Source organism: Pangasianodon hypophthalmus, chromosome 22 (genome assembly GCF_027358585.1).
Source record: "Pangasianodon hypophthalmus isolate fPanHyp1 chromosome 22, fPanHyp1.pri, whole genome shotgun sequence".
NCBI classification, from domain to species: Eukaryota; Metazoa; Chordata; class Actinopteri; order Siluriformes; family Pangasiidae; genus Pangasianodon; species Pangasianodon hypophthalmus.
This window is the reverse complement of record NC_069731.1, coordinates 20,963,351-20,988,357: the sequence shown is the minus strand read 5'-3', so window position 1 is coordinate 20,988,357 and position 25,007 is coordinate 20,963,351. Positions and strand designations below refer to the sequence as shown.

Genomic DNA, 25,007 nt, shown 5'->3' with positions numbered 1-25,007 from the left:
TGGATATGTGTTGATCTGCTTCCCAAATCCTTATAAAAGAAATAGAGAGACATTTTAAAGATGATTTTAAGCCGCGTCTACGTACGCAGGGTTCTACTGTAGTTTTTGAAATTTTGAATTTTTTAAATGTTGCTGATGTTGGAGATGGAAATGCAATCACTGATAAAAAGTTACAAAATATCAACTGTACATTTCTGTATAAATAAAAAAAACATTAAAATTATCAATATGTGCCACATGAAACATTCAAAAATATTTTTGATATGAAAAATATCGCAAGCACATATTTAATCTCCCGAGCTGATTTTCAATATGTTTCTCTCTTACCACAAAACAACAAAACTCAGCAGCAGGAAAAGTTGGTCTTTTGCCCTGTATGTGTGTGTGTGTGTGTGTGTGTCCACACCTCCTGATTGCGACAGTAAGAGCCTCAGGTGAGCTAGCACATGGACAGATGACCTCTGGCCTCAGACCCTTACTCTGGAATACGTTTAGGAATGCATCACATGATGAGATCGACCCTGAGAGAGAGAGAGAGAGAGAGAGAGAGAGAGAATAACAGAGAGACAGATGTGTAGCAATTATTTCTCATTACTTCTTAATTACTTTGAAATCCTCTGTGCTAGAAACTTCAGCACATACACACATACACACACACACACACGCACACACACACACGCACACACGCACACACACACACGCACACACACCTGCACAGCTATTAGAGAACCTAACAAGGTTGTTACAGCAGGAGGTTGTGTGTGTGTGTGTGTGTGTGTGGGTGGTGGTGGAGGTACGAGTGGATCAGCTACACCAGTGTTAGTGTTGAGGTTTTAAACACCTCAAAGAGAGAAAGAGAGAGAGAGAGATAGAGAAGGAGACAGAGAGAGAGAGATAGTGAAGGAGAGAGAGAGAGAGAGATAGTGAAGGAGAGAGAGAGAGAGAGAGATTGAGAAGGAGAGAGAGAGAGAGAGATAGTGAAGGAGAGAGAGAGAGAGAGATAGTGAAGGAGAGAGAGAGAGAGATAGAGAAGGAGACAGAGAGAGAGAGAGAGAGATTGAGAAGGAGACAGAGAGAGAGAGAGAGAGAGAGAGAGAGAGATTGAGAAGGAGACAGAGACAGAGAGAGAGAGATAGAGAAGGAGAGAGAGAGAGAGAGAGAGAGAGAGAGAAGGAGACAGAGAGAGAGAGATTGAGAAGGAGAGAGAGAGAGAGAGAGAGAGAGAGAGAGAGATTGAGAAGGAGACAGAGAGAGAGAGATTGAGAAGGAGAGAGAGAGAGAGAGAGAGAGAGATTGAGAAGGAGACAGAGAGAGAGAGATTGAGAAGGAGAGAGAGAGAGAGAGAGAGAGACAGATAGAGAAGGAGACAGAGAGAGAGAGATTGAGAAGGAGAGAGAGAGAGAGAGAGAGAGAGAGATTGAGAAGGAGACAGAGAGAGAGAGATTGAGAAGGAGAGAGAGAGAGAGAGAGAGAGAGAGAGAGAGAGACAGATAGAGAAGGAGACAGAGAGAGAGAGATTGAGAAGGAGAGAGAGAGAGAGAGAGAGAGAGGTTAACATGATGAACTCACAGGGGTTTGATCCATCAGCCACCACCAGCATGCGCAGTGAACTCAGGTTGATGTCTCTCTGATCTCTGTGAGCCACCAGAGCCCAGTGCATGTCCCTGCTCTTCACACACGCCACTTTAGCTGCACACACACACACACACACACACACACACACACACACACATTAGCAACATAAAACATTTGTCCTAAAAACACGAGGAGGCAAAAAATCATTTCATCATTACATTAAAATTCTCAAAGTTGTTTTTTATACTTTTACATTTGATTTTAACATTAATTATCTGTGATCTGCCATTTTCAAATACAATACACCTGAAATCTTTTCACTACACACTCACTACACACTCACTACACACACTCACTACACACTCACTACACACTCACTACACACACTCACTACGCATTCTCGCTGTGCACACTCACTACACACACTCACTACACACTCACTACACACTCACTGTGCACTCTCACTATGCACACAGTCACTACACACTCACATACTCACTCACTGTGCACTCTCACTATGCACACACTCACTACACACTCTCACTACACACACTCACTGCACACTCTCACTGCGCACTCTCACTACACACTCTCACTACACACTCTCACTGCGCACTCTCACTACACACTCACTACACACTCACTGTGCACTCTCACTATGCACACAGTCACTACACACTCACATACTCACTCACTATGCACACTCACTGCACACACTCACTACACACTCTCACTACACACACTCACTGCACACTCTCACTGCGCACTCTCACTACACACTCTCACTACACACTCTCACTGCGCACTCTCACTACACACTCTCACTACACACTCTCACTACACACTCTCACTACACACTCTCACTGTGCACTCACATACTCACTCACTATGCACAGTCACTACACACTCTCACTGTGCACTCTCACTGCGCACTCTCACTACACAGACTATGACAGAATGGGATTATAAACCCTACGTAGTGCACTACTGCCTGACTAGACGCCACCTGAGATTCAGCCGCAGGAAAAAAGAGCGACTCCAATTAATTACCTCACTAATTGTTTAGAAACTGAGTGTATAATTTACAATGTGAAAATACATGAATTTATTCAGAGCCTTATTCCTGTATCAAGTGACTCATTCAGGCAAAAACTTTCAGAAACCTGTATAGAATCTGAAGATTGAACTTTCTTCCTCAGTGAGGAGACACACACGTGCGCGCACACACACACACACACACACCTACCTTTATACTGACACACTTTCTGGATCCAGGACAACGGATTGACCTTCATCAAAGAGTACGGGATACTGATCACATGCATCATGTTCATCACACTCTGAGGGAAAGACACACACATTAGATCACCAGAGAGTGTTTATGACATCATCCGCCCCGTCATGAGTGCGACTTACCGTCAGAATTCCATGCCACAGACCCACGTCCTTCTTAAAGTCTAACACATTCACTATGGTCTCCGCTGCAACACACACACACACACACACACACAAAGAACTAAGTGTGTATACTGTATTTATTTGCCACATTATAAACAAACTCCCTGTGTGTGTGTGTGTGTGTGTGTGTGTGTGTGTGTTACCCTCTGTGTATCCGCAGGACTGTGTGAGAGCCTGGCAGTGTGTGAGCAGAGCGATCCTCATCACCGTAACACCCAATACACTGCCGTCCTTACAGGTCTTATACTGGCACACACACACACACACACACACACACAGCCAAAAGGATGTTATTATGCATTAAACACAATTACAGGATCTGAGAGCGAAGTCAATCAAACTTTATTTTTTTTTAAACGTCCATTAGCATGTTTCTTTTACATTTCTCCATCGCCGCTACCGCATCTGTAGCTGTCCCGTGAGTTTTCTGTCCTCCTGTTGGTGGAGGTTAGACACTCTCACAAATGTTAATCACACATTTCTGAGACTGACAGAACTTTGTTATCAACTGTCACACGTGTCTCAGATTTTTCTGCCATGATGATCCCTGATTCTGATCGATAACTCTCGAGTACAACATCCATGTCCTGTGTGAGAGTGCTCTATCTCACTGTGACTTAACATGAAAAGCCATTATCTTAAAATCTTCATCAAGAAACTCACTTCAGAATTAAACACACGTTAATCATTTATCAGCAACTCTGTGATACACCACTAATGGAAGGCATATCTGCTATCGATTCTCTCTTCACCCCTCAGGCAGGTTAACGAGTGAGAGGTTATAACAGAGTAACGTAGCTCGGGAAAGACCGAGTGGAAAACGGGAAACAGACTGCACGCTCCAGCGCCTGTAAAAATACACACCATTCTGAGGAAAATTTTACACAGTGCCAGTAATGCCAGAAGCTGAAAAACAATCGAGTGAAAATCAGTGCGTGGTTTTGGACCTCACCTCGATGTAGGCTGTGTCATTGTTTGCATCTTTAATATGTGGGAACCAATCACGCGGAGGCTTAGAGAGGTGTTTAGATTCTGTGACGAACCACAGCAGCTTCGGCCAACCTACAGAACAAAACCGTTATTTTAATGAAAAACATCTGAATCCAGCTGTTATCTACAGTCCATAATGAGTCATTTATTATTATTTACTGGTGATGAGCAGTGCTGACACAGATGATTTGATTAATATGACTGCTGTTCGTCTCTCTGCTGGCTGTCTCTCTCTGCTGGCTGTCTCTCTACTGGCTGTCTCTCTCTGCTGTCTCTCTCTCTCTGCTGTCTCTCTGCTGTCTCTCTCTGCTGGCTCTCTCTCTCTGCTGTCTCTCTCTGCTGGCTGTCTCTCTGCTGTCTCTCTCTGCTGGCTCTCTCTCTCTGCTGTCTCTCTCTGCTGGCTCTCTCTCTCTGCTGTCTCTCTCTGCTGGCTGTCTCTGCTGGCTGTCTCTCTGCTGTCTCTCTCTGCTGGCTGTCTCTCTGCTGGCTCTCTCTGCTGGCTCTCTCTCTCTGCTGTCTCTCTCTGCTGTCTCTCTCTCTGCTGTCTCTCTCTCTGCTGTCTCTCTCTGCTGGCTGTCTCTCTGCTGTCTCTCTCTGCTGGCTCTCTCTCTCTGCTGTCTCTCTCTGCTGGCTGTCTCTCTGCTGTCTCTCTCTGCTGGCTGTCTCTCTCTGCTGGCTGTGTCTCTCTGCTGGCTGTGTCTCTGCTGGCTGTGTCTCTCTGCTGGCTGTGTCTCTCTGCTGGCTGTCTCTCTGCTGGCTGTGTCTCTCTGCTGGCTGTCTCTCTGCTGGCTGTGTCTCTCTGCTGGCTGTCTCTCTGCTGGCTGTGTCTCTCTGCTGGCTGTGTCTCTCTGCTGGCTGTCTCTCTGCTGGCTGTGTCTCTCTGCTGGCTGTCTCTCTCTGCTGGCTGTCTCTCTCTGCTGGCTGTCTCTCTGCTGTCTCTCTCTGCTGGCTCTCTCTCTCTGCTGGCTCTCTCTCTCTGCTGGCTGTGTCTCTCTGCTGGCTGTCTCTCTCTGCTGGCTGTCTCTCTGCTGTCTCTCTCTGCTGGCTGTTTTCTTCTTCTTTCTTTACTGGCACTAAAATAGCTTCATAAGCTCATTACCTTTCCTGTGTGCTATTTATATCCTGTCTCACTGCACTGAGACGAAAACGCTGACTGCTGACATCCCAGATTAGATCCACACACACTCATCTTTCTGCCCTTCATGAGCACATACACATACAAACACATACACACACATACACTTTTATCTCTTTCTCTGTTAATTCTCTTGATTTCTATCTACACCCCGATGCACACTAGGCGTAATAATCTCTACGGACCAAAAGATTCAGTTTTGATTCACAATGCCACAACGTGAGTATAAATCAATTATTTATGCATATATGCACTTTTAATGTTTATTTATTTTTAATTTCCATAGGCCCCATTTTGATTTTTTCCAGTATAAAAAATGAATTAAAAATGAAGTTTTCCGTTGGTGCTTTACTGGAGACTAGGTGGCCTGTAACACCATTGTGCTATACCCTAAGTAGTGAGCACATATAGTGAAGCAAATGATTTAGGATTCAGCCTCACTGTCTAAAGATGAGTACACACAGTATAATTGTAAAAGCATTGCTGTGGGTGAATAAGCAAATTTTTAAAAAATCTAAAAAAAAAAATAAATAAAGTTTATGATTTAGTTTTTTAACTCCTTGTGATTTTATTTTTCCTCCTTGTGGTTTATGATATGAACACACAGTGTGCTAATTTTCAGTCTATAACATGATACACTCATTAATATTCATTGTGCATTCATTAATATTCATTATGCAGGCATTCATATTCGTTACCGATAAAATTTGAATGGAATGTTAAAAGGAATTTTACAACACTGGTCTATAATGTTCATTTTTCATCACAGAAGTGTGATTTTCCAATAAATATTGGTGCATGTCATTTGTAAAAGTCAGATTATGATGTTTTGTGAGTCGGTGCAGAATCTTTCAAAAGAGAACTGTGAGGGATTTAAAAATTTTATACTTTTCTCATCCATAATACACACACACACACACACACACGTCTGACCTTTGAACTGTGGGATTTCTCCAGTGGGGCCTTTAGGGAGCCCCTTATGACAGGCGTCGCTGGTCAGAGCCACAGTAACGCCACAGCTCCCGAGGAGGAAGCCGATTTGCTGACTGCCTGCGTCCTGCAACACAGAGAAATAAAATCACACCTTAAACAGCCGCACAAAACACACCAAAAATCACCGCCTGCCAGGAATAACTGTGGGGGCGACGTGGCCTACTTTTGATGTTAAACTCAGAGAGACGTCTGTGTGTGTGTGTGTGTGTGTGTGTGTGTGTGTGTGCGTGTCTTTTAAACATGGCCTAAAGAAAAGGGTTTTATTTCCTTTTTGAGGGTATTTTCTCAATTCTCATGACTCCTTATATGCAAAACATTCATAACTATAAATATAAATTTAAATTTTATATCTGAAATTCTCATTTAAATTTATAGTTAAAATGTGTTGCAAATGTCTCTGTGATAATGTCTATTGTTAAAAGCAGTATACAAAAAAATTGAATCGAATTGAATAAGATCAGTGTTTTAGCTGGAATGTGAACATTTTTATTACATTCTGAGTGAAACTGCATGGAAAGGAAGCCAGAAAGTGTTCTGCCAGTTTCAAGGTCTTTTTCCTGGAATTTTTGGACTGAAGAGAGATCAGACAGAGCTTTGCCAAAGGCACTCCCCCTATATACACACACATGCACACACACACATTCACACACACTCCTCTTCAGCAGAAAGACCAGCGTCTGCATGTGAGCATGATGAAGTCTCAACACACCAGTGACACATTAAAAGTGACATCCGACAAAGAAAGAGTGTCAAAAATACACAAAAGCATCTGCAATATTCACAGGGTCAGTGCAGAAGATTGCATAAAGTCTTTGAGACATTTTATATTAAATATAAATAATACATCAGCATTAATATTTTGTGCTGCAAAGCCAGCTGCATTGGCATTACACATGAGGAGCTCAGGCAGTGAAAAGACGACTTGCTGCTGCAGGAGGAAAATCACAGCAAGTCTTTATAGTGAAAAATCAAAATCACATTAAATCTCGTCTCAGCTCGATAAACACAGCTTCAACACACCTCTTTACCACAGCTTCAACACACCGCTTCAACACACCGCTTCAACACACCTCTTTAATGCACAGCTTCAACACACAGCTTCAACACACCGGCTTTAATGCACAGCTTCAACACACAGCTTCAACACACCGGCTTTAATGCACAGCTTCAACACACCTCTTTAACACACCGCTTTAACACAGCTTCAACACACCTCTTTAATGCACAGCTTCAACACACAGCTTCAGCACACCGCTTTAATGCACAGCTTCAACACACCTCTTTAACACACCGCTTTAACACAGCTTCAACACACAGCTTCAGCACAGAACTGCAACACACAGCTTCAACACACCACTTTAACACACAGCTTCAGCACACTGCTTCAGCACACTGCTTCAGCACACTGCTTGAGCGCAGCTTCAACACACACATTCAACACACAGCTTCAACACACAGCTTCAACACAGCTTCAGCTCAGACTCAACACACAGCTTCAGCACAGAACTTCAACACAGAAGGTCAATACAGCTTCAGCACACAACCGCTACACACAGCTTCAACACAAAGCTTCAGCACACAACCGCTACACACAGCTTCAACACAAAGCTTCAGCACACAACCGCTACACACAGCTTCAACACAAAGCTTCAGCACACAACCTCAATTCAATTCAACTGTATTTGTATAGCACGTTTAAAAATAGACATTGTCACAAAGCAGCTTTACAGACATATATAAATTCAGGATATAAATTTTAAATGTGTGAATTTATTCCCAATGAGCGAGCCAGAGGTGATGATGTTGAGGAAAAACTCCCTGAGACGATATGAGGAAGAAACCTTGAGAGGAACCAGATTCAATAGGGAACCATCCTCATCTGGGTGACACGGATAGTGAGATTATAAATCATTCCCTTCTATAACTGTGAGCTACATGGACAAATAGTGCAGTTGTGTAACCAGGAAACTCATTACAGTTTTCACATGAAGTCTGTTTCGTTGAACCTATCTACTGTCAACTGATGGAGATCTGATTGCAAAACTGCTCGCAGCAACTGCAGCCCCAAAGCCACCACAGCAATCGGAGTCCCAAGTCATAACAGTACAACTCCCCATATGAACCGCACTCCAAAGCCATCTCCACGGCCCCCAAGTGGCCCCATCCCCAGCAATCCCAATGATCTTCTGTCCATGTGGGGCCCCAGCAGCAGCAAGCGATCTCCAACTGATGAGAACTCCAACCAGAATCAGGATGGATCAGGCAGATCCAGAGAGCATAAGGGGTCAGGATCTCTGGTATCTCAGGATACAACTTCAACAGCTTCAGCACACAGATTCAACACAAAGTTTCAGAACACAGCTTCAGAACACAGCTTTAACACACAGGATCAGCACACAGCTTCAGTCGACTGTGTATAACTGACAGTAAGCTTGTTGGCTTCTCACCTTACGGGTCAGAGGCACCTCTATTGGCACTGGGACAACCTCAGCCAACAAACAGCCATAAAATGCCACCATGAACGCAGCGGGGTCGTTATTAGGGAACACCAGAGCCACCTGAGAGCGAGACAGAGAGAGAGAGTGAGATAGAGAGAGAGCGAGACAGACAGAAAGAGAGAGACAGAAAGAGAGAAACAGAGAGAGAGAGAGAGACAGACAGACAGAGAGAGAGAAAGAGAGAGATAGATAGAGAGATACAGAGAGAGGTGACAGAAGTTATACAGGGCCAGACACTAACCTGACACAAATGTGACTGTAATTAGACTCTAACACACTGATTGGTTACAGTGTCATTGTGGGCGGGAACTGTGGACTGATTGGTTACAGTGTCATTGTGGGCGGGAACTGTGGACTGATTGGTTACAGTGTCATTGTGCCACTGTGGGTTGACTGGTTAAAGTGGCATTATACAGTTGGAGACTGAACTTGGGCTTGGTATTCTAGGCTAAAGCTGTACCATTACAAACTAAAGCTTTAAATTCATGTAGTGATGAAAACTGCACAACACACCATCATCTCATTAAACATGCAGAAAAAATTACTCTAATAATGTCTTTTACCATAATGAGGTGTGAGCTGATAGAAAACACGACTAACAACTAAAATTAAGCAACTAAAACTGATCAGGTGTTGGAGGATTCGACCTGATGATAAGCCGTAAATAAACAGCCTCAATGTGAATGCCAGCAGTCAGTCTGCGACTCACCCGGTCTCCCGGCCGCACCATGGGCTCCTGTTTGGTCCCCAGTTTGTGCAGGATGTTGTAGGCAACTTTGATGCTGCGTGACCACAATTTCCCTGTAATACAGATCACACACACGCACACACACACACACACACACATTATACTCTGAACAAAACATCAGATATGTCCAACATACCTAGAGTGCTTTTTTCCCATCTCCCTTTATGTCTAGATTAAAAACTGAAAACAGTTCTCCAGAAGAACAAAAACATTCAACACATGATCTAAAGAAAAGAAGAGAAAGATAATAACACAAATATAAATATAAAATGCTTCACAGTTCAGTTACCTGAAGCTGAGCATATCACTCAAAAACTGCACAAATTCAGATACAATAATAATAATAATAATAATAATAATGAAATTCAAGCATCACTCACACAGAGGATATGAATGCAAGTAAAAATATTACAGTATTATCAGTAAAGTATACAGAAATATAAGTACAGTAAATAAGCAATTCATATTAACCAATACCAATAAACACGAACGGTGTCTTGATTTTTGTTATTTTTCAGTGGAGGATGTACTCAGTGGTCTTACCGTACGTGAGGACATAGAGGGGCTTGCCGTTAGTGTCCATAGTGGTGAGACAGGGGGCTTTAGGGGAGATGGTTCCCCATCGCTGCAGTGCCGCCTCTAGTGATGGAGGCCAGTTGGTCACCACTCCAAGCTGCTCTCCTCTCATGGTCATCATCTGCGCGCCCTCAGGCCGGGGCTGGTTTGGGTCGGGCTGCTGGACTGCACCAGTCAACACAGAACTGATTATAATTCTTCTATATTTAGAAGCCTGAGCTTAATCAACCTGCTCGAGGTGGGACTATTTTTAGATCGTCTAACAAGCCAGAACATGTCAGACAGTGCAGGAAGCATGCTGAAAATGCAGAAGGTCAGAGAAGACCACGAGCTCACCCTCAAGAAGCTCCTCAAAATCATCAACAAAAAACTCGCGCAGTGGAGGCCGTCTCGGCTGCTTCAGAGTGTTTACCAGCTGCTGGATCTTGGCAGAGACTCGACTGCTGACTGGGACCCCTGAAGATAACACACACATAGACACACACGTTAAAACACATTAAACAGACAGAGTGTTAAGAAAAGTCTTGATTGCACTATTATTTCATTTTTATGTCCTTCCAAACAAAACACTTTTATGAATGTTACTGATTAATGCTCGTGTCAGACGCAGAAGCCCGAGTCGACCCCTGGGGAGAAAATGCAGTCATCATAAAGGAAGCAGATCAGTGCTCTCACTCATGATCTAATCTCTGAGGATCTATCAGAGAGAGCTCTCACACACACACATGCACACACACTTAGCCTCACCATCACCAGTCTCCATGAGCTCAGCATTGCCATACTTCTGGGTGGTGCGGGGAACAGTGGACACCTGCGGTCTTTCCACCTGTGCTGGGAGCTCTGAGGTGTAGGTGGTGACATCTGGAGGGGCCGAGTGGTTCTCTGTGATTGCAGGAGGAACAGAGAGTCAGAGGTGACAGCAACAGTGACGGTGGGAGACACTCGACACACTGTTCAGTAGAGAAAAGAAAGATGACTGGACGTGGTGATGGAGGAGGAGATGGATGAGAGAGATTGGGAGGTGGAGGAAGAGATGGAGCAGATAGAGCTGGTGATGGAGAACTGAGTTTTTCTGAGAACAGGTGGATGGAGAGGAGATAGAGGACACTGAGGAGAGCCTTTTTCCCTCCTCTTTGTAATTACAGTCTCTTTTATTTCCATTCTCTGTGGGTTTTATTCTCACTCTCCCTTTAGCTGTAAATCCTAGTGTGTGTGCGTGTGTGTGCGTGTCAGCTTATTCACCATTCATCTCTCTCTTGTCCCTGTGATGCAGTAAAGAGCTCCTCCAGAGCTGCGGTTTCTGTCACATCGGTGATTACTGGCACAGGACAAAGTGCTGCTGGTGTGGTTACGATGTCAGCGCTGTCTGCAGGTCAGTCAGCACATCGTCTTTACGGCAATGTGTTTTTCAAAAACTGATGATGATGGTGTGTGTATTTGGGGGGGGGGGGGGGGGGGTTCAGGGGGCAGCCTGTTGAATGAGACCCTCAGTGAGCTCATAAACTGTCGCAGTGCGCCTGACAGTAAACACGCTCAATTACGGCCTGATCAGCGAACTCAGGACAGTGTGGATGAGCAGTAATTTCAGCTTTTGGAGCAAATCACAATGAAAATCTAAACAAGAGTCAATCTCACAGCATTATCTTATAAAAAATCCTGTTTTATCCAGACTGATTTATAAAATGTACAGATTTTTTAGTTCTCTTTTTCATTTTGAACATTAATTGTATAATGAAACATTTGCATTAGAGTAGCTTCATTAATTACCTATTAGCCTTGTTTTGAGATAAATCTTGTTTTGAGTCTATATTTCTTTGAAAACAAGGCATCACTACTTTCTTTGGTTTTCACTGTTTTCTGAATTTCATTATCTACATTATCAGGTGTTTAAAGTCCGAACTTTTATGGAGCCACACAAGAAGAATCCTGCGATATAAATCATGAAGCAGCTCTGAGGTTTTTGTTTCCCTCAACTGCATTTAAGTTTCATTATAAATAAATGCGCGTAAATGTTATGCCTTACTAAATAACAGCAGAACCTGATCTGATCTGATCTCAGTTTTGCGTGATTGGGAATTACAGCTGTGTATCTTGATTGGATCAATGTTGATGTAATTGCGTTCTGCAGGTCCTCAATTCAGCAGTGTTTCTCGATTTGGATGAAATGTTTAATAAAAACGTGTGCATTAGTCACAGAAGTGAGTCACAGCCACTGCAGTTACGCAGAGAAGGACAGTCAAGCCAGACATACGGAGGTGGAATCTGTCTGAGAGCGTGACTGAAAAAGTGTACAGACTACACACACACACCTCATATTACCTCTACACTAACTCAAGCTGATCAGCAACAGTGACTAAAGGAAACACCAAACAGCATCTCTGCTTATGTAACACACCCAAAATAACCATTCTCACACACATACACACACTCACAGTGACGCAGGTGCTAATGATTTCTCATCAGGCTGCAAGCAGTCCATGGAACCCAGCAAGGAGAGCTAGAGAGCCTCAAATTCTATATCATGTGGTACAACGGCTTCAGAGTGGAAGAGTGGAAGGGCTTTATGACTGGGTTTAAACACACACTGAGTCTGACACTGAAACACACACTGAGTCTGACACTGAAACACACACTGAGTCTGATACTAAAACACACACTGAGTCTGACACACACACTGAGTCTGACACTGAAACACACACTGAGTCTGACACTGAAACACACACTGAGTCTGAGGCACACACTGAGTCTGACACTGAAACACACACTGAGTCTGACACTGAAACACACACTGAGTCTGATACTATAACACACACTGAGTCTGACACACACACTGAGTCTGACACTGAAACACACACTGAGTCTGATACTAAAACACACACTGAGTCTGACACACACACTGAGTCTGACACACACACTGAGTCTGACACTGAAACACACACTGAGTCTGAGACACACACTGAGTCTGACGCTGAAACACACTGAGTCTGAGACACACACTGAGTCTGACACTGAGACACACAGAGTCTGAGACACACACTGAGTCTGAGACACACACTGAGTCTGAGACACACACTGAGTCTGACACTGAGACACACACTGAGTCTGACACTGAAACACACACTGAGTCTGAGACACACACTGAGTCTGACACTGAGACACACAGAGTCTGAGACACACACTGAGTCTGAGACACACACTGAGTCTGAGACACACACTGAGTCTGACACTGAGACACACACTGAGTCTGAGAAACACACTGAGTCTGACACTGAGACACACACTGAGACTGACACTGAGACACACACTGAGACTGAGAAACACACTGAGTCTGACACTGAGACTGAGACACACACTGAGTCTGAGACACACACTGAGTCTGACACTGAAACACACACTGAGTCTGACACTGAAACACACACCGAGTCTGAGACACACACTGAGTCTGACACCGAGACACACAGAGTCTGAGACACACACTGAGTCTGAGACACACACTGACTCTGACACTGAAACACACACTGAGACTGAGACACACTGAGTCTGACTCTGAGACACACACTGAGACTGAGACACACTGAGTCTGACTCTGAGACACACACCAAGTCTGAGACACACACTGTGTCTGACACTGAAACATACACTGAGTCTGAGACACACTGAGTCTGACTCTGAGACACACACCAAGTCTGAGACACACACTGTGTCTGACACTGAAACACACACTGAGACTGAGACACACTGAGTCTGACTCTGAGACACACACCAAGTCTGAGACACACACTGTGTCTGACACTGAAACATACACTGAGTCTGAGACACAGTCTCAGACATACACTGAGTCTGACTCTGAGACACACTGATTCTCACACTGAGACTCACACTGAGTCTGACACTGAAACACACACTGAGACTGAGACACACTGAGTCTGACACTGAAACACACACCAAGTCTGAGACACACACTGTGTCTGTAACTGAGACACACACTGAGTCTGACACTGAGTCTCAGACACACACTTAGTCTGAAACAGACTAAGTCTGATACTGACACCGACAACGAGTCTCAGACACACACTGAGTCTGATACTGAGACACACACCAAGTTTGACACTGAGACACACACTGAGTCTGATTGAGACACAACAAGTCTGAGACACACACTGAGTCTGACACTGAAACACACACTGCATCTGACACTGAGACACACTGAGTCTGATACTCACACTGCGTCTGTTGCTGAGACATACACTAAGTCTGACACTGAGACACACACTGAGTCTGACACTGACACACACCAAGTGTGACATTGAGACACACACTGAGTCTGACACTGACACACACCAAGTGTGACATTGAGACACACACTGAGTCTGATACACACACTAAGTCTGAGACACACACAGAGTCTGATGCTGAGACATACACTGAGTCTGAGACACACACCGAGTGTATTCTACACACATCAGTGTGTAGAATAATGTCCAGAATTTTCCACAAACACACAGCAAACGTGAAACACAAAATGAGAGCATACACGCACACGCACACACACACACACACACACAAACATTGTCCAGGATGGAGATGGATGGAGGTGTGTGTTGGGGAGGGGGTCAATGTGTGTTGGGGTGAGAAGGTGGGCATGGCATACTGACCATCCGACTCGAGGGGTGGCGGCCAGAGGAGATCAGACCCGAACTCACAGGAGCGACGCAGCGAGTTTCCATTCTCAGCTACACCGAGCATTGTTTTCCTTTTCAGAGAGAGGTGAGCGATCGGCCCTGGATTTGTTGGGGAGAGAACCAGAACCTTAGAACCTTAGAACCTTAGAGCCAATGACGAGTTGCTCACCGGCCACAGGATGGACAGGAGGACAGCAGGAGCTCAGACAATGACATAATTCCTCCAGCATGGCTCATACGAGGATGGGAACGATTCAGGCGTCATACATGAGGAGGTTTAAACACGTATATGCACCTATAATTTCATTTAACCCCCCCCCCCCCCACACACACACACACACACACACACACACACACACCCCACACACACACACACCCCACACACACACCCCACACACACACACACCCCACATACACACCCCACACTCACCCAGACTCTCCAGAACAAAAGCTCCACAGTTACTGGTTTGTCTTTTTACTGCAGGAACCATGACCTTCAGATGGAACGAGTGTTTAATAACACACAGAGAACACACACAAGTTCACACTGAAGTTCTACTGTTCTTTACTGTGTTGCTTTGTCATGTGAATATTAAAACAACTTAATGTCGGTTCTAACAGCAGCTGTGAGAACAGCTGTGAGGTATAATTTCATGTGCAGAGTCTGATCTTGCTGCCCGTTATGTGTCATTAGAAGAGTTTTGTGGCCATTCAAAAGTGTTGGTTATTCTTTAAGCTTGTGTTGTTCCCATCAGCAGCATACAGTACAGTTCCTGAAGTGGAAATGAAGCTAAAAGGTTCCTGAAGTGGAGATCTGCCTAATGCACTACATTTAGTCATTTAAACACAGCCCATAAGCATGCGGCCTTGCACAGGAACACATTGTTTCCCTATAAACTGCTCTTCCGGTCTCACTGTCTCCGTGTGTGTGTGTGTGTGTGTGTGTCTGTGCACTTCCTACTGAGCTGCGTGTTTACATTTAAAATGAGCTGCCTCGATTGATTTAACATCTGCACAGCACACGGTAAATTTATTCACAGAGCAGTCTCTCAGAGTGCATTTTTCCTCCTGTACGTCTGTGCTGGTGTCACATATCAGAGGCCAACAGCTAACAACTAACTGCTAATGGCTAACTGCTAACAGCACTGGCTGATGAACCTGCTCGAGAGACACAGAGACAGAGGAAACAGAAGAGGACGAAAAGCAGACAGAGACAACAGCAATGGTCAAAGTAGTGTTCAAGTGTAGATTGTAACAGGAGGAAGAGGAAGAAGAGGAGAAGAAAGAAGAGAAAGATGAGGAAGAGGAAAAAGAAGAAGTAGAAGAGGAAGGGGTAGAATAGGAGAAAGAGGAGGAGGAGGATGAAGAAGAAGAAAAAGAAGAAGACGGAGAGGAGGAGGGGGAAGACAAAGGTGTGGTAGTTACCTGGTTTGCCCACATGCGTCTGGGCGAGGACATCTGCAAGACGGCTGGCGGCGCCGCTCCCTCCACTCTGCGTGGACGAGGATGAGGATGAGGTGGTGGAGCCGTGGTGGATGGCACGGCTGATCCAGTGCTCCATGCTGGCGCTACCCTGGCTGGAGGTGGGCGTGCCCTCGCCATGAAGCCCCTCCTCCTCCGAGCCAGACGACGTGTCTGTCAGCGGGGGCAGAGACGAGAGCGGGGAGAGGCCTAGTGAGAGTCACTCACACCCACACTGCGCTCACACCAGACACGACACTGAGGAGAAGCATTTCCCACTGCACTGTCACAACCAGAACTGGCCCTGACAAGAACTAACGGTACTCAGAATTCTAGCTCATCACATAGTTCTGTGACAACAGTCAAATTGTCAAATTAAACATAAATCTCTGTGCAGGAGGAAAAACACAACAAACCCAGACTACTGTGTGTTTTTTATTCTTGGTTTCTTGGTGTGTGTGTGTGTGTGTGTGTGGGGTGCAGTATGTGTACTGCTAGCCCCGCCCTGAGTACCATTTGTTCTTGTTGATACCAAAGTCAAACAGCTGGATCTTTTGGCCATTTCAGTTTTGTGGGGTACTGTGTGCAGTGGGAAAAGGCCTTTACTGTGTGTGTATGTGTGTGTGTGTATGTGTGTGTGTGTGTCAGATAAGGAGCGGGGCTGAGACTCACCTGGAGGTGTGTAGGCATCCATGGAAGTCTGTACCACCAGCGAGCGGCGTTTGGATGGCATCGGCACAGCCACCTTCCTCTCTTTGTGTTTAGCGAGAGCAGCCTGAACTGCTTCAGTGTGAACGTCTGCAACACACACACACACACACACACACACAATAAAGGCCTTCTGCATTCTCTTACACACCATCAACTGTTCATTTTATGTGTGTGTGTGTGTGTGTGTGAGTGAAGCAGAAACTCCATACACACTTTCTAAAAGGGACTTTTATTTAAAGCCTGTCAGAATGTTCATATAACCTGGTATTTGGATAAAAGTATAGAAATAACTCTATATTGCCTTTTTCTATCATTAAACCATTCTAAACAAATATTGATAATGATGTAAAATGTTCAGTGTGACTTTAACAATGCAGCTGTGGTCAGCTGTAGAGAACATGGCTGCTGACTCACCTGATCTGTAACGTTCGTCCCGGGTTCCTGAGGAACGTCTGCGGTGGTAACGGGAGGCAGAAGAAGGAACCATGGGGGGTCTGCGCTCGTGTGCCATTGACACGTCCAGCCCTGAATATCAGAGAGAGAAACTGTGAATTATACAGCTGGGGTCTCCATGGTAACGATGACACGATCATTACAGCCAGTGTAAAACAGAAATCCAAACATATATTTTCTTTACTCCAACGTATTTCTGAGTGAAAAAAATTCTGCATTTTTGCCTGGTGAAACCTGGGTGGTGTGGAAAGATTGGAACCAGTCCAGTGTTCCAGCTACACAATTGTGGAACTAAAGATAAATTTCAGCATGTGCTGTTCCAGTCCTGGATATTCCACACACACAGTGAGAGTCAGAGTTCAGTCCACGTGTACAGAGGACTGACTGCAGTAGAAGAATCGTATCGTCACAATGGCCAGGTTTCGTCTGAAAGACAGGAGGAATCAGTGCGACCTTGATCCTGACCTCACCATGGGTGCCAATACTTTTCACCTCTGAGATTCACAGTTTAGAGCTACAGCAAGAAAAGTAAACAGCTCCACCTGAAGCTCTAAGAAGATTTTAGAAGAAGCAAAATGCCCGCATGCTGAGGCACTCTGTGTGTGTGTGTGTGTGTGTGTAGTATTGTAGACATGCATGCTGCAAAAACAAAAACAAACAGGACAGAATCTGATTCAAGTGTTACACCTTCGACCGGCAATTTCATGTGAACCATAACAGTGCTTTTACACACATATACACGCACACACACACATTTACAAACACACCGAGCTGCAGCCATGATGTCATATTTTACTCACAACCAGACACAGGCTGCCTGTTGCCATGGTGACAAATGCAGTTTGCATCAACAGAGCAGACAGACAGAAAGACAGACAGACAGACACACACACACACACACTGCGCTCACTCTCCATAACCCTCCATTCGCACTGCATAACCCTGTGTAACCCTGCGTTTACACTGCGTAACCCTGTGTTCACACTGCGTAACCCTGTGTTCACACTGCGTAACCCTGTGTTCACACTGCGTAACCCTGTGTTCACACTGTGTAACCCTGCATTTACACTGTGTAACCCTGCATTTACACTGTGTAACCCTGCATTTACACTGTGTAACCCTGTGTTCACACTGTGTAACCCTGCATTTACACTGTGTAACCCTGTGTTCACACTGTGTAACCCTGTGTCCACACTGCGTAACCCTGCATTTACACTGTGTAACCCTGCATTTACACTGTGTAACCCTGTGTTCACACTGCGTAACCCTGCGTTCACACTGTGTAACCCTGCGTTCACACTGTGTCCACACTGCGTAACCCTGCATTTACACTGTGTAACCCTGCATTTACACTGCGTAACCCTGCATTCACACTGCGTAACCCTGCGTTCACACTGTGTTCACACACTGTGTAACCCTGCGTTTACACTGCGTAACCCTGTGTTCACACTGTGTAACCCTGTGTTAACACTGCGTAACCCTGCGTTTACACTGCGTAACCCTGTGTCCACACTGTGTAACCCTGCATTTACACTGTGTAACCCTGTGTTCACACTGTGTAACCCTGTGTTCACACTGCTTAACTCTGCGTTTACACTGTGTAACCCTGTGTTCACACTGCGTAACCCTGCGTTCACACTGCGTAACCCTGTGTTAACACTGCTTAACTCTGCGTTTACACTGTGTAACCCTGTGTTCACACTGTGTAACCCTGTGTTCACACTGCGTAACTCTGTGTTAACACTGCATAACTCTGCGTTTACACTGTGTAACCCTGTGTTCACACTGCGTAACTCTGTGTTAACACTGCGTAACTCTGCGTTTACACTGTGTAACCCTGTGTTCACACTGCGTAACCCTGTGTTAACACTGCGTAACCCTGCGTTTACACTGTGTAACCCTGTGTACACACTGCGTAACCCTGCGTTCACACTGTGTAACCCTGTGTTCACACTGTGTTCACACTGCATAACCCTGCGTTTACACTGCGTAGCCCTGCGTTTACACTGCGTAACCCTGCGTTTACACTGCGTAACCCTGTGTTCACACTGCGTAACCCTGTGTTCACACTGCGTAACCCTGCGTTCACACTGCGTAACCCTGCGTTTACACTGCGTAACCCTGTGTTCACACTGCGTAACCCTGTGTTCACACTGCGTAACCCTGCGTTTACACTGTGTAACCCTGTGTTCACACTGCGTAACCCTGCGTTCACACTGTGTAACCCTGCGTTCACACTGTGTTCACACTGCATAACCCTGCGTTTACACTGCATAACCCTGCATTTACACTGCGTAGCCCTGCGTTTACACTGCGTAACCCTGCATTTACACTGCATAGCCCTGCGTTTACACTGCGTAACCCTGCATTTAAACTGCGTAGCCCTGCGTTTACACTGTGTAACCCTGCGTTCACACTGCGTAACCCTGTGTTTACACTGGCAGTGATTTTTCATCTAGGGTCAGGGTTAGGCACTAAAATTGCTCTATGTTGGTCGATAGTGAACATTTCTCTTGACTTACTGTTGGTTGCCATGGTTACACTGGTAGCACCTGAATAGTGTGATATGGCAGCACAAACTCCACAGGTAGCTACAGAACATCGACTGAACCTCCTGTCTGACCACGACATTACAATAAAAATAAAGAGCAACAAAGTTTACCGTTAAAACACCAGTGCTGTTTTAATTCTGTTTATTAAACTCTTCAAAGCCGTAGCAGCCCTGGTTCAGGAACCATGACTAGGAACCAGTAGAACCCAGATAATATTTAACTGTGCTGGAAACAATGCCCTTCACTGATGTTGGTCATCAGCACATTGCTTTGCTTCTCATTTATCTAAAATTAAACTTCATCTTTTCCTTTAACTAGTGCCAACCACAAGGCACCTCAGAAGAATTTGCCATATTTCTTGTCTTAGTTGTCCAAAATGTCTGCACGCTATGTTTCACTACATAAACATCTCTGTGCTCAGGCCGGTTTTAAACCTGTCAGGAAACAGGAAGCAGACGAGTCCAAACAGGAAGCACTTGCCAGGGACAACATGAAGATTTTTACCTGGAGGCTGTGGAAGATAAGCACCGATCAGTTTGGCTCTCTTCTTCTCATAACCTTTCTGTGTGATATCACCTGTAAAGAAAAGAGAAAAATAACCCAACATCAGAACATTTCAGCACACAAAACCACACTGCTGCCAAAAATGATTAAATTGACACAGCAAGTAAACCAACTGAAGCAGAGGGTGCCAATACTTTTATCTCCATGAAGAGAGAGAGAACACTGACTGCAAACTGTCAGATGACCTCAAAATACAACAAAAATGTGTGAAATGTTGTTCTTTTGATCATGTAATGCACTATGCAGGGTCCAGTATGTAGTGAATAAAAAGTGATTTAGGGTTCAAATAAATGAAGATGGAGGACGTTTACGTGGATTTTACTTTTGCATGAGACTCATAAATTTGAGCTAAATATCAGTGACCAGGAAATGGGTGAATAAAAAGTCAGTTTTCAAAACAAAAGGAAATGTTTTTTGTTCATGTTGTTAATTAGTGCTGTTTAGAAAAGCTGTTTAAATTCATGTACACGTCAGATTGTTTCGTTTGAATACCTGATTACAAAGAGACTCAGAGCACAACTCGCTCACAGAACACTATTGTTTTAGTTTTTTACTGGACATTAAAATCAGGAGTGTGAATGAATGAACCTTGTATTTCAGGAGGAAGTGGAGTGAGAAATGATGTGTGATGTGTAATGTTTAATGCAGCAGCACTTTTCTCTTTGACTCTTGTCACCAAACATTAGCCATGAGCCCTTTTCTCATCTGGGTGGAAATTAGGAGACGATGTGATGCAGAACGAACATGGCAGAGACAGAACTCTCAATGCATGAATAACCACCTTTTAACCATTTTAACTTAACTTAATAATCAACAACGAGTGTATGCAGGTGTTTGATCCCTCAGGACTGATGAGAACCTCACTCTGTTTTTCTGGAGCTTTTCTCAGAGGAGATGAGGATGGAGATGAATCAGGATGAGACAGAAGAGGAGAGGTTTTAAAAAAGAAGCTGGATGATTCACTTCCTCACTCCCACACGCCGACATTCAAACGTCCCTCACTAGTGAAATTTCCTGTTCATCCTCGGAGGAGAATCCAGCCCACCTTCACCTCCTCCTCATCATTTCTCTAAGTCTCTCCTCCCTCACCGCTCCTTACATCTGTACACATCTGGAGCTCTGAGTCCACTGAAGTGACGGAAGCGGCTGAGAGAACAACACCACTAACATCAGAGAGGTTCAAGAAAGACCAAGAACCAAGATCCTGGAGAAGGTTAAGTTTCTCCTGAATGATTTAGAAGAGATCAGGATCTTCAGTGGACAGACAACACACTGCTATAAACACTGTTATAAACCCTGGTATAAACACTCTGAGCAGAGAAAAACATCTCGTCTTCCACACAGCGACATCATGAGGTTTATGAATGTTTAAAGTCTGTTCTGTAGTATATTACTGACTTTTGGTTAAATATCAGCTCACTCACACTGCACAGATTCACAGCGCCATGTTACAGTAAGTGTGTGTGTGTGTGTGTTACTGGCCGCACTATAATAAACATAATGTAATTAATAACACACACTAAAGTGAAACAGGACAGAATGTCTCAGTCACACATGGTTCACATTACAGTATGATTACAGTGTGTGTGTGTGTGTGTGTGTTTTGAATAGGAGAGCAGGTTTGTTCAGTGTACAGCAAATGAGTTTGTTTAAACACTGTGTAGTTTAACTTCAACATCAAAGCTCCAGCAGAGACACACACACAAAAGACACACAAAGACACTGTTTGTGTGTGTGTGTGTGTGTGTGTGTGTGTGTGTGCGCGCATGAGTGTGTTTTGAGGATGATTTTTCCTCATATATTCATATTAAAGAGACAAAGTGATCTGCCAGTTAAATGTAAATGTCAGCATGTTATCAGTCACCGTGATGCAGCATGTTTTGGCTTTCAGTGTTTAAAAGCAAAAATAGCACAATGAGGCGATGGAGAGAAGCTGTACGTCAGTCACACACAGATTCAGACCCATTTTTATAACCAGAGTATACACAGTTTTCACAATAACAGAACCGAGACTGAGGCTCTAATGTTTTGTACCAAATCACTTTCAGGTGTAAACCTCAGCACTACGTGTGTTAATGTGTTAACAAGCTGCAACAGTGAGGAATAAACTAACACGCTATTAACACTTTAAGACGGAAACAGCAGTATAAATATTAACTTTTCATCTGGACACTCTAAGGAACAAGGAACTTCTAGAACCCTTGAACTCCACGGAGAACCTCTTTAACCAGTAAAACTCTCTGAACAACGATTTCTGTAAGAGTGTAGTCCCTAACATTATTATTCTTCCTCAGTTTTCAGGCTTTTGTGTTGAAAATGAATTGAAGCGTGTTGCACAAAGACAGCTCTGAAATATGCGGATTGAGAAATGTGTGTATGATAAACCAGGCAGTTACAGATCACACACACGCCATGTTAATCATTCTGCCTGCAAACTAGCTGTGTTAATCACTGACCAAACACCCGGCCATTTTCCAGCACACGGGAATACAGCACACTGCAATACAGCACACTGCAATACAGCACACTGGAAATACAGCACACGGGAATACAGCACACGGGAATACAGCACACTGGGAATACAGCACACTGGGAATACAGCACACTGGGAATACAGCACACTGGGAATACAGCACACTGGAATACAGCACACTGGGAATACAGCACACTGGAATACAGCACACTGGAATACAGCACACTGCAATACAGCACACTGCAATACAGCACACTGGAAATACAGCACACGGGAATACAGCACACGGGAATACAGCACACTGCAATACAGCACACTGCAATACAGCACACTGGAAATACAGCACACGGGAATACAGCACACGGGAATACAGCACACTGGGAATACAGCACACTGGGAATACAGCACACTGGGAATACAGCACACTGGAATACAGCACACTGGGAATACAGCACACTGGAATACAGCACACTGGAATACAGCACACGGGAATACAGCACACGGGAATACAGTACACTGGAATACAGCACACTGGAATACAGCACACGGGAATACAGTACACTGGAATACAGCACACTGGAATACAGCACACGGGAATACAGCACACGGGAATACAGTACACTGGAATACAGCACACTGGAATACAGCACACGGGAATACAGTACACTGGAATACAGCACACTGGAATACAGCACACGGGAATACAGCACACGGGAATACAGCACACGGGAATACAGCACACTGGAAATACAGCACACTGGAATACAGCACACTGGAATACAGCACACAGGAATACAGCACACTGGAATACAGCACACTGGAATACAGCACACTGGAAATACAGCACACGGGAATACAGCACACGGGAATACAGCACACGGGAATACAGCACACGGGAATACAGCACACTGGAATACAGCACACGGGAATACAGCACACTGGAATACAGCACACGGGAATACAGCACACGGGAATACAACATACAGAATTTTTTTGTTTTTTTATTTAAACATATTAGATACATATTCTCCTGCTAAAGGTGTGTCACATTCAACGGGATTTTTTGCTCCACTGAGCGAGTGTGTGGGAAGAAATGACAGATTGCCATCTCGCCACGTTTGACTGCGCACAATAACTCTGCCATGTCGAGCAGACACCCCTTTCGTTTTCAGTTTGCCTTGAACAAGTCCATCATCCTGAAGCTGAGATGTCCGCACAGAAGAGAGACAGAGACAGAGACAGACAGAGAACCAGAACAGGAACAGATAGAATCTTCCTGATATAAATGTGATATTGAGTTAGTGGGTGCGACGTAAGCGTGGGTGTGAATTCCACCCGCTGAATGAGATTAATCCTCTCACATCATTCTGAGATAAATAAGAATCAGGCTCGTCTCCATTTCCTGTCTCTCATTCGAGGAAGGACAGATCCTTCTTCATAAATACGGTTATTTTTGCTTTCTCTGAGCAGAACGCCAAAACGCTCATTTGCATTTAGATTAGCTGGTTAAAGTGACAGATTCTCACAGAAGCGTCTTCTTCAGTCAGTTTGGCAGCTCGAGCACGTCGATGACCGCTGGGCTGAGAAAAACTTCTGGGAGGTAAAGCCATCTAAATCCTGTTTCATACAGAGCTTCCTCCATCCAGATGTGACCATGGACAGAGGATGTACAGCCTGAAGCTCCCCCCACACACACACACACACACACACACTATCCTCTTTTAAAGTCTTTTCTTATTGATGATAGTCCGTAGCTCGACATTCTCCAATGCATTTATAACACACCTTAATAACATATCTTTATGACATGCTTTTGTAACACACCTGTACCATAGCTGCAGTATGTGATGTAGTTATGGCAGTGATGGCGTGATCCTGTGCTGGAGCTGAGAGGTGATTAGTCTGAGTGCATTTTCACATCACAGCCACTCGTTAATGTTCACATTTAAAATGTACAGCAACATAAGGTCCACTGTAAATCACTGAGGTTCTGCAGAGAACCCTAAAAATTCAGACCAGCGCTGAGAGCAATGAGCATAAGCACTCTGAAAATCCATCTCCCTGTCTCTGTCTGCTTCGCTCTCTCTCTCTCTCCCTGTCTCTCTCTCTCTGTAAGCGGTAGGTTGGCAGAGAGGTTT

The 25,007-nt window shown here is 44.6% G+C and overlaps 1 protein-coding gene across 12 annotated transcripts in view; it reads right to left on the bottom strand.

The window, feature by feature from the left end:
* The window catches only part of dip2ca (disco-interacting protein 2 homolog Ca), a 93,360-nt gene that overhangs the window by 18,160 nt on the left and 50,193 nt on the right, over nucleotides 1-25,007 (bottom strand). For 5 of the 12 annotated variants that reach the window (XM_034298020.2, XM_034298023.2, XM_034298021.2 and 2 more), the window contains exons 2-18: nucleotides 20,337-20,408; nucleotides 17,242-17,352; nucleotides 16,789-16,914; nucleotides 16,081-16,326; nucleotides 14,629-14,754; nucleotides 10,721-10,855; nucleotides 10,310-10,429; nucleotides 9,941-10,138; nucleotides 9,359-9,450; nucleotides 8,599-8,709; nucleotides 6,092-6,215; nucleotides 3,986-4,095; nucleotides 3,177-3,279; nucleotides 2,992-3,056; nucleotides 2,822-2,915; nucleotides 1,570-1,689; nucleotides 407-521 (exon numbers count right to left, since the gene is read on the bottom strand). In XM_034298020.2, coding sequence (XP_034153911.1) covers nucleotides 407-521; nucleotides 1,570-1,689; nucleotides 2,822-2,915; nucleotides 2,992-3,056; nucleotides 3,177-3,279; nucleotides 3,986-4,095; nucleotides 6,092-6,215; nucleotides 8,599-8,709; nucleotides 9,359-9,450; nucleotides 9,941-10,138; nucleotides 10,310-10,429; nucleotides 10,721-10,855; nucleotides 14,629-14,754; nucleotides 16,081-16,326; nucleotides 16,789-16,914; nucleotides 17,242-17,352; nucleotides 20,337-20,408 — 2,068 coding nt within the window. Of the gene's footprint in view, nucleotides 1-406; nucleotides 522-1,569; nucleotides 1,690-2,821; nucleotides 2,916-2,991; nucleotides 3,057-3,176; nucleotides 3,280-3,985; nucleotides 4,096-6,091; nucleotides 6,216-8,598; nucleotides 8,710-9,358; nucleotides 9,451-9,940; nucleotides 10,139-10,309; nucleotides 10,430-10,720; nucleotides 10,856-14,628; nucleotides 14,755-16,080; nucleotides 16,327-16,788; nucleotides 16,915-17,241; nucleotides 17,353-20,336; nucleotides 20,409-21,260; nucleotides 22,986-25,007 lie in introns of those variants that run through there. The other 7 variants (XM_034298024.2, XM_034298027.2, XM_053228151.1 and 4 more) reach the window with 4 other exon arrangements.